The 14,482-nt window shown below is 45.4% G+C and overlaps 1 protein-coding gene across 1 annotated transcript in view; it reads right to left on the bottom strand.

Moving 5' to 3' along the window:
- The window catches only part of GRAMD1C (GRAM domain containing 1C), a 429,857-nt gene extending 416,929 nt beyond the window's left edge, over nt 1-12,928 (bottom strand). Inside the window, exon 1 of the mRNA XM_030203917.1 lies at nt 12,894-12,928. Coding sequence (XP_030059777.1) covers nt 12,894-12,905 — 12 coding nt within the window. The 5' untranslated portion in view covers nt 12,906-12,928. The remainder of the gene's footprint in view (nt 1-12,893) is intronic.
- Nucleotides 12,929-14,482: the final 1,554 nt, after the last annotated feature.

Genomic DNA, 14,482 nt, shown 5'->3' with positions numbered 1-14,482 from the left:
ATGCTACCTCTACCAGCTTGATCTTTTATGAGACTAATGCCAGGAAGTAGGAATGACTGGGAATTGTTCCTGCCCCCCCCCCCCCCACTAGATATCATGGAGACCCCTGGTAAGAGTATATGGGTGGAAGGGGGAAGTGCTGCCAGCTGTTGTACCTACCCCTTGATTTGAGATCCTAGATCACAACTGGAAGCTGACACTCAGTTTGAATGTTTCCTGCCATTAATGCTTATTTTCTTGGTCCGATTCTTAGATCTCTTTTTCAAGCCTGCTCAAAATTAAAATGTAAAAAAGTATTACGTGATGTAGCTTTCTTACATAAATGTAGTTTGGATCAGATTACCCTCTCTATATACACAAACATCCAGAAATTCAAGATGTTGTGAATAAAAATGTATAGTAAATTTCAGGTTACCTTCCAAAGAATTAATCCAAAAAACAAAAAAAAAACAAAACTTGCATAGTCTTGAACACCTGTTCAAAAAAAAAAAAAAAAAAAGTCATCAAGAAATCTCTTCCAGAGCAGTATGTCCCTTTGACCACTGAGAAGTATAAATAAATTGATCTTTGAATTCTGCCAAATACAGGGTTGCTACAGAGGAGGCCAACAACGCTTTCATTGCAACACCCTGAATTAGCTTAGTATTTTCCCTGGTACCAAAAAACGTTTCTCCTGATCACCAATGTACATTCAAGCTGCGAGGGCAAGGGTCTTGCTGTTTGGCTGCAACAATGTCCCCTGTGCCTATATGATCAGTGTCTGAAAACACCCCAGTTTCTTGGGTTTTCTTATAAGAAGTCCCAAAAGAGGAAATCAGGCCATAGGAGGCAATGAAAATCACGATCCTCTGATCCCACTTGAGCTTCAGTAGAGTCCTTGCTATTAGGGGGCTCTGAAAATATGAATACAGAAGTTGCTCCCCTGAGTCTAGGAGGATGGCGTCTCAAGCTAGTTTGTTACTTCTATCCTAGAGTAAAACTTAAGTTACCTTCTTGATCTGAGAAGCTGCAAGAAGATCTATCCTAGATGTGCCTCACTTGCAGAAGATCATCTGAGCCTCACCCAAATCCAGAGATGACTCATGAGGATGGGGTACTGTGTTCAGTTTGTCCACCAGAATAATTGTCATTCTTTGCTAGGTATGTGGTTCTGAGAGTTAACTTGTGAGAGACAGTCCAGAATCACATCTTGACCATTTCCCAACACAGATTAAGAACGGGCTGCAGCAGAGGAGAAGAAGTCTGGGGTCGGCCGTAGGTGGCCTTAAGGAAGTTTGAAGGGTGGTTTTACCTTGGAAAAATGCCGTTCCTGAGGCTTGCTCCAGTCCGCCTGATCCAGCGCCTCCCTGCTCGTTCCAGTCCATCTGCTCCAGCTTGTTCCAGTCCGCCCGATCCAGCTTCTCCCTGCTTGCTCCAGTCCATCTGCTCCAGCTTGTTCCAGTCCACCTGATCCAGCTTCTCTCTGCTCGTTCTAGTCCATCTGTCCCAACTATTCTAGTCCGCCTGAACAAGCGTGTTCCAGCCCGCCTGATCCAGCTTCTCCCTGCTTGCTCCAGTCCTTCTAGTCCAGCTTGTCGTAGTCTGTCTGATCCGGCTTCTCCCTGCTTGCTCCAGCCCGCCTGCTCCAGCTTGCTCCAGCCCGCCTGATCCAGCTTCTTCCAGCTCGCCTGAGCCAGCTTCTTCCAGCCCTCCTGATCCAGCTTGTTCCAGTTGCCTGATCTAGCTCTGCTCTCTTCTGCTCCAAACCACTCCAGATTGTTCCAGTCCTGCTACGGTACCGAACTGCTAGCCAATCGACCTGCCTGCCTGATCCAGCTCTGCTCTCTTCTGCTCCAAACCACTCCAGACTGTTCCAGTCCTGCTACGGTACCGTACTGCTAGCCAATCGACCTGCCTGCCCGCTACCCAATCACCTGTTCCTGCCTGCCCCAGTCCATCTCCCTACCAGCTCATCACTCTCCTGTCCATCTTCCTACCAGCTCATCACTCTCCTGCCCAAGTGCTCACCTGCCTGCCTGTCTCCCAGTCCATCTTCCCGCCAGTTCATCACTCTCCTCCCCGACTGCTCACCTCAACCTGCCTGTCTCCCAGTCCAGCTACCTGCCCGAAACACCTCAGTTATCACTTATGGCCCCCACTCACATTCTATTCATTGCCCTATCCCTCCCTAATCTTTTCCCCACACGAACTCACTGCCCAGCCCTGTCCTCTCCCGTCCCACTCACCATTGCAATACCCTACCTACCCCTGTCCCCCACCACCTCACCATCCCTACTGACCTCCTCCTCCTTCCTAGCTCTCAACCTTCAACACTTCCTTCCCGCCATGAACCCCTCCCCATTCCTCTTATGCGCACCCCGTCTTCGTCACCTTCGTCGCCCTACCTCCCCCATCCTTCTCCACTCTCTCTTACTCCTTCTCCTGCTATCCGCGGGAGACATCAATCCCAACCCAGGCCCCATTCCCCTCCTCTCCCCTTCCTCCCTCCCCTTCTCGTGTGCCCTGTGGAACGCCCACTCAGTCTGCAACAAACTTCCCTTCACCCACGATCTCTTCATCTCCCATTCCCTTCATCTGCTCGCCCTAACTGAAACCTGGCTCACCCCTGACGACTCTGCCTCAATTGCTGCCCTATGCCACGGAGGCTATCTCTTCTCCCATTCGCCCCGCCCAGCTGGCCGTGGTGGCGGGATACTACTTTCGCCCTCCTGCAGTTTTCAACCTCTCCACCTACCTCAGTCTCACTGCTTCTCATCCTTTGAAGTTCACTCCATCTGTCTATTCCACCCGCTGCCACTAAGAGTTGCAGTCATTTACCGCCCCCCTGATAAGTCCCTCCCTTCCTTCCTTACCGACTTCGATTCCTGGCTCTCCGTTTTTCTTGAACCCTCACCCCCATCCCTCATTCTTGGTGACTTCAACATACACACTGATAACCCATCCAACTCATACGCTTCTCAATAACCTCCTCCTTCAACCTCCAGGTGAGCTCCACCACCCCTACTCACAAATCTGGTCACTGTCTTGATCTCGTCCTCTTTTCTACCTGCTCACCCTCCAATTTCTGTACATCAGTTCTTCCTATCTCTGACCATCACCTGATCACATTCACACTTCATCACCCTCCCCCTCAGTCCCGCCCAACTCTAACCACCACTTCCAGGAATCTCCTGGCTGTCGACCCCCCCACCTTATCCTTTATTATCTCTGATCGCCTCCCTTCCATCATGTCCTCAGAGTCTGTCGACAAGGCTGTCTCCACTTACAATACTACTCTCTCCTCTGCTCTTGACACCCTTGCACCATCTGTCTCCCGCCCCACAAGGCGTACTAATCCCCAGCCCTGGCTGACTTCTGGCACCCGATACCTTCGCTCCTGCACCCGATCGGCTGAACGCCTATGGAGGAAATCTCGCACCCATACTGATTTCATTCACTACAAATTCATGTTATCCTCCTTCCAGTCCTCCCTATTCCTCGCCAAACAGGACTATTACACCCAATTGACCAATTCCCTCAGCTCTAACCCTCGTCGTCTCTTCGCCACCCTCAACTCCCTCCTCAAAGTGCCCTCCGCTCCCACCCCCCCCTCACTCTCTCCTCAATCACTGGCTGACTACTTCCGCGACAAGGTCCAGAAGATCAACCTTGAATTCACCACCAAACCCTCCCCTCCTCTTCATCCCATTACCCACTCCCTCAACCAACCAACCCAGGCCTCCTTCTCCTCTTTTCCTGATATCACCGAAGAGGAAACCGCCCATCTCCTCTTCTCCTCGAAATGCACCACCTGTTCCTCAGACCCCATCCCCACCAACTTACTTAACACCATCTCTCCTACTATCACCCCCCCCTATCTGTCATATCCTTAACCTCTCTCTTTCCACTGCAACTGTCCTGGACACCTTCAAGCATGCCGTAGTCACACCCCTCCTCAAAAAGTCATCACTTGACCCTACCTGTCCCTCCAACTACCGCCCCATTTCCCTCCTACCTTTCCTCTCCAAGATACTTGAACGCGCCGTCCACAGCCGTTGCCTCGATTTTCTCTCCTCTCATGCCATTCTCGATCCGCTTAAATCCGGCTTTCGCCCCCTGCACTCGACAGAAATGGCACTATCTAAAGTCTGCAATGACCTACTCCTTGCCAAATCCAAAGGTCACTACTCCATACTCATCCTCCTCGACCTATCCGCCGCCTTTGACACTGTCAATCATAACTTACTTCTTGACACTCTGTCCTCCTTTGGATTCCAGGGTTCTGTCCTCTCCTGGTTCTCCTCTTATCTCTCCCATCGTACCTTCAGAGTACATTCTCAGGGTTCATCCTCCTCCCCTATCCCACTCTCTGCCCCCCCAGGGATCTGTCCTTGGACCCCTCCTCTTCTCAATCTACACCTCTTCCCTGGGCTCCCTGATTTCATCTCATGGCTTCCACTACCATCTCTATGCTGACGACACCCAGCTTTATCTCTCCACACCAGACATCACTGCGGAATCCCAGGCCAAAGTATCGGACTGCTTATCCGACATTGCTGCATGGATGTCCAATCGCCACCTGAAACTGAACATGGCCAAGACCGAACTTCTTGTCTTCCCACCCAAACCCACCTCTCCTTTCCCTCCACTCTCTATTTCAGTTGATAACACCCTCATCGTCCCCGTCTCATCTGCCCGCAACCTCGGTGTCATCTTCGACTCCTCCCTCTCCTTCTCTGCACATATCCAGCAGATAGCCAAGACCTGTCGCTTCTTCCTCTATAACATTAGCAAAATTCGCCCTTTCCTCTCTGAGCACACCACCCGTACTCTCATCCACTCTCTCATTACCTCTCGCCTTGACTACTGCAACCTACTCCTCACTGGCCTCCCACTTAGCCATCTATCCCCCCTTCAGTCCATTCAGAACTCGGCTGCACGTCTTATCTTCCGCCTGGACCGATATACTCATATCACCCCTCTCCTCAAGTCACTTCACTGGCTTCCGATCAGGTACCGCATACAGTTCAAGCTTCTCCTACTAACCTACAAATGCACTCGATCCGCAGCCCCTCCTTACCTCTCTACCCTCATCTCCCCTTACGTTCCTACCCGTAACCTCCGCTCTCTAGACAAATCCCTCCTTTCAGTACCCTTCTCCACCACCGCCAACTCCAGGCTCTGCCCTTTCTGCCTCGCCTCATCTCAAGCGTGGAACAAACTCCCTGAGCCCATACGCCAAGCCCCCTCCCTGCCCATCTTCAAATCCCTGCTTAAAGCCCACCTCTTCAATGTCGCCTTTGGCACCTAACCACACCTATACTCAGAAATCTAGACTACACCAACTTGACATTTTGTCCTTTAGATTGTAAGCTCACCGGAGCAGGGACCGTCCTTCTTTGTTAAATTGTACAGCGCTGCGTAACCCTAGTAGCGCTCTAGAAATGTTAAGTAGTAGTAGTAGTAGTTCTTCTCCCTGCTTTTGATTTAACTCATGGCAACTTAACTGTCTGCCTGAACTAGAATTATTCTGGTCAACAGATCTCTGAAAGACTATACAGCAATTATGCCCTTAACACCATGAAATTCTGGTGAAACTTCTCATGGGAAGACCATAAGCCCCAAGTGTGAAACCCACCTATAAGAGCTCCCAAGTTCAGTTTGGACATATATGTGGTGAGGTCAATTTGAATTGTTGGAATTTGGAAGGATATTCCTTTTTCTGGACTGATCCATCTAACGGATGGGACAAAAAGTGCTATAAAGATTTGGAGATGCAGACTATGTCCTCCAGAATCTCTTTGGGGATTAGAATCATAAGTATTGCCATACTGGGACAGACAAAAAGGTCCATCAAGCCCAGCATCCTGTTTCCAACAGTGGCCAATCCAGGTCACAAATACCTGGCAAGATCCCAAAAGAGTACAAAACATTTTATGCTGCTTATCCAGATAAGCAGTGGATTTTCCCCAAGTCCATTTTAATAAATGGTCTATGGACTTTTCCTTAAAGAAGCTGTCCAAACCTTTTTTAAATCCCGCTAAGCTAACCAACTTTACCACATTCTCTGGCAATGGATTCCAGAGTTTAATTACACGTTGTGAAGAAAACTTTTCTCCAATTCGTTATAAATTTACTTGTAGCTTCATTGCATGCCCCCTAGTCCTAGTATTTTTTGAACGAGTACACAGATGCTTCACATCTACCCATTCCACTCCACTCATTATTTTATACACCTCTATCGTATCTCCCCTCGGCTGTCTTTTCTCCAAGCTGAACAGCCCTAGCCACTTTAGCCTTTCCTCATAGGGAAGTCGTCCCATCCCCTTTCTCATTTTCGTCGCCCTTCTCTGCACCTTTTCTAATTCCACTATATCTTTTTTCAGATCAGTGACCAGAATTGAACACAATAATCGAGGTGCGGTCGTACCATGGAGCGATACAAAGGTATTATAACATCCTTATTTTTGTTTTCCATTCCTTTCCTAATAATACTTAACATTCTATGCGCTTTCTTAGCCATCACAGCACAGTAAGCAGAAGGTTTCAACATATCATCAACGACGACACCTAGATCCCTTTCTTGGTCAGTGACTCCTAACGTGGAACCTTGCATTATGTAGCTATAATTCGGGTTCCTCTTTCCCACATGCATCACTTTGCACTTGCTCACATTAAACAACATCTGCCATTTAGACACCCAGTCTCCCAGTCGTAAGGCCCTCTTGTAATTTTTCACAATCCTCTTGTGATTTAACAACTTTGAATAACTTTGCGTCGTCAGCAAATTTAAATTACCTCACTAGTTCCTCCCATCTCTAGGTCATTTATAAATATGTTAAATAGGACATATTTAAAAAGGCAAAATTAGTCCTTACCTTATCATTTCCTTTCCATTACTCCCAACAGATCAATCCAGAGACTTGTGTGTTATATTCCTTTACCAGCAGGTCGAGATAGTGAGAACATCAGAGGTTTTCTATATGTGGTCATGTGCAGCCACCTTAATCTCAGTACTGTCGATACCAAAGCAGTGAAAGAAGAAATAGGAAACCAACAGTAAGCCCTCTCCTGCCTGCATAAAGCCCATTTAGGCTCCTCAACTGCTCCTGGTTGTAGCCAAAATCAAAAGAAGGAACCTGATGAAACTGAAGAAACTAGAAGAAAACACTCAACCAAGAACAGCAAAGGGTGGACCTCTTGATTGATCTGTTGGGACTAATCAGGTAAGGACTAATTTTACCTTCCATAGCGTCCCACAGATCAATGAAGAAACTTGTGCTATGTACCAAAGAAGTCCTCAAGTGGGGCGGGGCACTACAACCTCAGCAGACTGGATCAATGCTCCACAGGTCACGGCCACATCAAGCCTGCAATGCCTAGCAAGGGAAGGACAGAAGACCAAGTGGGCAATCTGCAAAAGACATCCATGGCAGGACAGAAGACAAAGTGACCGAACTGAAAAAGGCAGCCACGGAAGCTAGATGGGACATGAAGAAGGAAGTCACCTGCATTCTGGAAGAAAGCGCTGCCACCCGCAACAGCAGAGACTGTCCCATAGAGAGGCCAGCCAAAGAAATTGCCTTCCTCAGCCCATGGCCCCCTCAGTTCTCGAAACCAGATCTCCTTCCTTGTAACCAGAAAGAGGACTGCATGAGGATACGCCAGGAGTCATTTCTGTTCAGCGGGTCAGGAATCTGATGATCCCACTGAAGTGTGGGTTAGAGAATGACACGGGGACAAAGTATGTCTCCGTCCCCACCCCATCCCTGCAAGTTCTGTCTCTGTCCCCACCCCGTCCCCGCAGGCCCTGTCTCCATCCCCGCCCCCGCGGGTTCTGTCCCCATCCCCGTGGGCTCTGTCCTCATCTGCAGAAGCCTTGAACACTTATGATTTTATATTTAAATCTTTTTATGAAAGTATAAAAAGGAACAATATGCTGTGCAACTGTTGTGTACAAATTACAAATAGAGAACAATAATAACAATGAGCAGCTATAATAACCCTCCTTCCCACCACCACCCTCTACCCTTTCAACCCCAACAATAGGTGATTTCTACTACACCAAGGAATCCTAATTCACACTGATAAAATGTTCAGGGGTATAAAATACAACCCTTTCTATATGCCCTATAAAGCACTGTTATGGTTTTTCAATCTGTGGATAAATAAGAAGTCATCAACAATCTCAGGATTCAGTCTAGCTCTCCTGTCTTCCACAGTCCTTCCTGGAATAGAAGTTGTCTTCTTAGAAGATGTGCTGGTAGCAGGATGTATAGGATCCCCCATGCAAATTTTGCTAGTTGTAGCCAGTATATTTGCTTGTTTTTCCAAAAAAATCAAAATATCTTTGTAGGCATCACTTAAACATAAATAACAGTCCAGTTCATTAACAGGCTTCAAAGTAGAAAATGACACGGAGACAAAGTTTGTCCCCGCGTCATTGTCTAGTGTGGATGTTTCATAAGAAGGAGTCACCTTCCTGTGTACCTAAGGCTCTACAGGTTCTGAATATGTCTTCTTCTAATCCTGCCACAGCCGCATCTGCTAATCTTACAATGGCGAGAACTAAAAGACAGCTTCAGTCTTTTCCAGTGCCTGAGGCTATGCAGAAAGTCATTTCTGTTCAGTGGGTCATCCCAGACATTGTCCCGCTACTGCTAATCTAAAAATGGTGAACCAGCGTGGCTTTGGAAGCTGCATTACCTTCCTGAGGTCCCGAGCAAAGCATGAAGCAAAGATTTGACCAATGGAACTCGCTGATCACATCCAAATAATATAGGAGTACATGGCAAACATCAAAGAAGCAGGAAGAGACAAAGGTTGATTAGGATGAAAGGCAGAAACCACCTTATAAAGAAAAGATAGGACTGTGTGCCCCACCACCTCTTCATAAGAACTCCGGAGGATCCCGAAAGGACGGAAGTTCTGAAATCCTGCTAGGACCGAACCTAGATCGCTGAAGAAAACTAGGCTGCCCTGGACAATAGTACCTGGTGTGTGGAAGGGGTCTGTAAGTCCTACAGGCCTCTTGGTACTCCGCAAAAGGTACCAAATTTGTAGCAAAAGGGGGGGAATCCACCCCTACTCCCCCAGCCACAGCTTCAGAATGGCTAGCATTCAAAACCGATGGCATCACAGTCAAACCAGATTCTTTATGAAGTTCCGGCAGTAATGTCAAGAATAAAAAGCTGAAGAAGTCTCCTCAGCGCAAGGAAGCATCTTCATGGCTCCATGGAAGATAGAAAACCTGAGGGAGGTCCCATGCAACAGTGACAAGAAGGAATTGACACACATGCACAGAGGGGCTTCTCAAAATCTTCCTCAAGAATCTGAGCTCAGGAAGAAGCTTTATCAGTGTGGTTTACAAGTTTATTAAATACAAAAAAAAACATTGCCAAAGATCACAGGCATATCTCCTAAAGTCATAACCCCAAATTCCCTTCACCATACACGAAACACATGGTCTTTGCAGTTTAACAGCCTAAACCCCCACTTGCCCATGGCAACCTCTCCCCACACCATCTCTACAATCTGAGATGGGGGTTTTGAAGGAAGAGAGAGGAGAGGGTTTTGGTTTCAATTCTTACAACTATTCCGAACTCCCTATAAACCATTCTATCCATTACCACATTTTATCAAATGAACAGCCATACATATGTCTCTCACCCATTACAACCCCCATCAAACCCACACCACACATACACTACAAACACAATTAAAAAAAAAACATACAGAAACCCAAAAATCCTCTCCATGGCTAGTTCCCCTTTATCAAGTAAGGGAACACAGAGGCATCCCCTCAAGCCTCCCTCTTTACAGTCCCTACACTGCAAAACTCTTGGAAGTCTAGGCTTCTTATTATGCCAAATAAATTTAACTAATTTGTCCCTTAAAATGGATACGTAAAATCTAGGTACCAAAATGAGAAGTATTTGAAATAAACACATTAGGCAGGTCACTATGTTAATCTTTAATACTGGTATTCTTTAAGGATATGTTTACAGAATCCGCCATGCAAGGTCCTCCTTTAGTACTTGAACAAGTGCAAAAAATTAGCTGAAAAAAAGATCAAACTAGGTGTCAGATTAACCCCTAAGTAACAAAGGCATTTTGTCACCCTAGCCAGTTCCCCTGCTCAATGCAAACATACCTAAGCTGCCACCCATTAATCCAGACACACGCTTCTGGAGATGAATACACTGAATGGACCCATCTAAAATAGTTTCATATTCCCACTTAAGACTTTATTCATAAAGGCCCAGTGGACTCTGTCAAATGCTTTATTGGCATCTATACCTATAGGGCACCCAGAGAGCCCCTGGTCTTAACAATATAGTGAAGTTTTTCACCTGTGGCAGGCGTTCTCCAAGGACAAAACGACATGTATTTTCACATATGAGTGCTGTTATCTATGGAGCCACAGTATGGACACTGGCCAGTGTACTAATTATTCCAGAAGCTTTTGGAAGGTCCGACTACAATGTATATGTGCTTTTCTGCCCATCCAACTCATAGTTAGTTAAAAAGCACACAACATAAGAATTCAACTCTCCTAGGGGAGGTGGGAGAGTATGCAAGACTACTAGTCCTACTGTCCTTGGAGAATGAGGAACTGCTTTCTCCAAGGACAAGAAGGACATAGTTTTATATATTTGGGCATCTCTAGCTTCCAGGCTCACTGAAAACAAACAACGGTCCATTGGGACTTGAAACAGCAAGACCAACCAGAACCAACAACACTAACCAACCAACACTAACACTGCAGCCAGGTTCAAATACAAAATCTCTCGTTTTGAAAGTGCCTTCCCTTTATTAATCAAATTACACTGGCTTCCCATCAAAGCGAGAATCACCTACAAATTATGTACCTTTATCTTTCAAATACTAAATAGCACAGCTCCATATTATACCATTAATAACCTTACCTCAAAGAAACACTAAATATGAGGTAAGAAACTATCTCAGACTACACCTCCCAAATTGCAAAAAGGTGATCTACAAAACTGTCTCCTCTGCAGACTTCACTTACCTAGGAACCAAATGGTGGAACTCCTTACCACCTAAAATAAGAAATATACAGGAATATACTAGATTCTGCAAAATCTTCAAATCGTTCCTATTCAAACAAACCCTCACAAAGAACAACCATATCTCAATTAATTATTACCTGAATTGGTTATTACTGTATTTACCATTAACTTTCTCTTTGCTTCATGTACAATTTCTCATTCATAATAGATTTTCTAAATGTTAAACATCCATAGCTATCCCAGTATGTTTATGATATTGTATTGTAAAATTGGATTCTTTCAACAAATTACTTTCTTATGCATTATTCTTTGTTATGTATCCTATACTGTTTATTGTAAGCCACATTGAACTCAAACTTGTTTGGGATAATGTGGGATATAAATGTCACAAATAAATAAATAAACTGTCCTGTTTTGAAGCTGCAGTCTGGAACATAAAAGAAAGGTCCCAGAAAAACAACAAGGCAGACAATCTGCAAAATCCAACACTGAGGCAAACAAAGCAGATCAGTCAGTAATACTGATCAATCTTTATTATAGGGTAACACCCCAATAAAAATGCTTGACACAAAAGGGCTGCGTCAGGGGCTCAAATATAAGGCCTCCATCATTGACGCCTGGATGTCTTACCACCATCTGAAACTAAACATGACCAAGACTGAGCTTCTTATCTTTCCCCCTAAACCAACCTCTCCTCTTCCCCCATTCTCTATTTCTGTGGATAACACTCGCATCCTCCCTGTCTCATCAGCTCGTAACATTGGGGTCATCTTCGACTCCTCTCTCTCCTTCTCTGCATATATTCAGCAGACTGCTAAAACCTGTCATTTCTTTCTCTATAATATCGCCAAAATTTGTCCTTTCCTTTCTGTGCGCACTACCAGTACCCTTATCCACATTCTTATCACCTCTCGCTTAGACTATTGCAACTTGCTTCTCACAGTTCTCCCACTTAGCCATCTCTCTCTCTCTTCAATCTGTTCAAAATTCTGAAGCATGACTTATATTCTGCCAGTGTCGCTATGCTCATATTAGCCCTTTCAAGTCACTTCACTAGCACCCTACCCATTTCCGCATATAGTTCAAACTCCTCTTATTGACTTATAAGTGCATTCACTCTGCAGCTCCTCAGTACCTCTCCACTCTCCCTACACTCCTCCCCAGGAACTCTGTTCACTGAAGAAATCTCTCTTATCTGCATCCTTCTCCTCCACCACTAACTCCAGACTCTGCTCCTTTTATCTTGCTGCACCATATGCCTGGAATAAACTTCCTGTGCCGGTACGCCAAGCTCCATCGCTGGCCGCCTCCAAATCTAGGCTAAAAGCCACCTTTTTGATGCTGCTTTTAACTCCTAACCCTTACTCACTTGTTCAGTACCCTTATTTTATCATCCCCACTTTAGAAATTCCCTTATCTCTTATTTGTCCTGTTTGTGTGTCCTAATAAGATTGTAAGCTCTGTCGAGCAGGGACTGTCGCTTCATGTTCAAGTGTACAGCGCTGCGTACATCTATTAACGCTATAGAAATGATAAGTAGTAGTAGATCGTGCCTTTGAGAAGTGGGATAACCTTTCAAATAATTAGGTACTGATTTATTCTGATAGGAAAATAAAAGCTGCTTGCCCAGATCCCCCAACCTTCGTAAAAGACCGCTTCTGATGTACTCAATACTTTCCTAGAACTCCCACCACCATGGAGATACTGTAACCGCTAAGCTCTCCCTCTGCATTACAAGAGATACCAAATCACACACACATTGACAGCTCTCAAACACCCCTCTTCAGACAAGACTAGGGACCCCTCTCCCGCGGGCTGCTCTTTTTTTCCATTCTCTCTCTCGATCTGAATCTCAAACTTCCCGCCACTCACCCGTCCTACCTTCAAACTCATGTCCAATGTCGCTCGCGCTTGCCCCCTCCCCCCCGCAGTTTTCTTTCTCCACCGACGCCCTTTCGCCCCTCTGACGTAACTTCTCTCTGTCGACAACGGCAAAGAAATTGGATTGGTCGACAGCGTCCTGCCCCTGCCGAAAGAAACAGGAAATCGCATCAGAGGGGGCGGGGTCGCCTAAGAAGGAAAACTGTGGGGCTGGTCGCAGGGATTTTTAAAGGCAAGTTAGAAGATAGGAAGGATGTTGACTGAGATACCAGAGAGGGAGGGAGAGTGCTTGTTGCTTCCGATTTGCATTGCATCTCATTATAGTAAGAGACGTTGATGCATTGGGATCAATCTCATTGAGTTCTTGTCTTGTTCTTTTTAAGAATCTACCTGGAGGAAGGATGTAGGACCATAATTTTTTAAAGGAGCCAACTTTTCAAAATTATTGGGGGTGCTAAGCCCAATGGAAATGACCCCTCCCTGAACACATACAAGGAATTTTTCTCAATATTGGGGGTGCTCAAGCACTCACAGCACCCACAGAGTCGGCTCCAATGTAGTAGGACCCGACCTTGGAAGTCTCTAAGAAGAAAACTTCTGTTCTACTGTTTCCTATAGGCCTTAAGTGTGTAAAGGGCATCAGATTCTGTAGCGTACGAGGCGTCTTCTAGATTCTTTGCATCGCATACAAGGTTGTGCACTTATGCATTCATGTACATGCATTTACAGATTGGAAAGCAGTAAGCCTGGCAAGAGTGCAAGACCTTTCTGTGCCCAGTGGCTTTATTTTGTTGGTATTTCGATTTTGAAAAAAAGATTTTCCCTTTTAACTGCTTAGAATGTAATTTCCTAAAGCATTTTCTATGTGTAAATCATGTTCTACGTGTTGAAATGGCGTTTATAAAAACGTGTGGATTTATATGAATGTATACTTTTAAAAGGTTTGCCTTCAGGTGTTTCCGAGGTTTTCATTTGGGCTGAACTGTTATTTACCTGCGTATTTTATTTTATAAAATAGGTATGTGCTCGCATTAGAGTTCATGCACATAGTTGCACTTTCCTTGAATCAGGTTTAACTTTGAGAGCATTTGTGCATTGCTACTACTACTACTACTTAACATTTCTAAAGCGCTACTAGGGTTATGCAGCACTGTACAGTTTAACAAAGAAGGACAGTCCCTGCTCAAAGGAGCTTACAATCTAAAGGACAACATGTGCAGTCAGCTTACAATCTAATGGACAACATGTGCAGACATTCAAATTGGGGCAGTCTAGATTTCCTGAATTGCTGAGGATTATTGTTGGAACCTATTGGATAAAGGTGGTTAAGTGGATAACTTTAGAAAATATAAGGGTGGGTAGACTTTAAAATAAATTTTAATGAGCCTTGTGTTATAAAATTAGTTCCCATGCGTATTAATTTGGCAACAATATGTAAAGGATGTCCTCTCCCTCGATCAGAGAGGAAAAGAAGGGCCCAAACAACCTCACCTCAACAAAGAAACGACAACTAACACAAGTCCACTTAACACCAAATACAGAAGACCCATTCCAAACAATGCAAGTGGGCTACGTCAACGCCAGATCCA

The sequence above is a fragment of the Microcaecilia unicolor genome, chromosome 5 (assembly GCF_901765095.1).
Source record: "Microcaecilia unicolor chromosome 5, aMicUni1.1, whole genome shotgun sequence".
Taxonomy (NCBI): domain Eukaryota; kingdom Metazoa; phylum Chordata; class Amphibia; order Gymnophiona; family Siphonopidae; genus Microcaecilia; species Microcaecilia unicolor.
The sequence above is the reverse complement of the archived record's forward strand: the minus strand, read 5'-3'. Positions and strand labels throughout refer to the sequence as shown.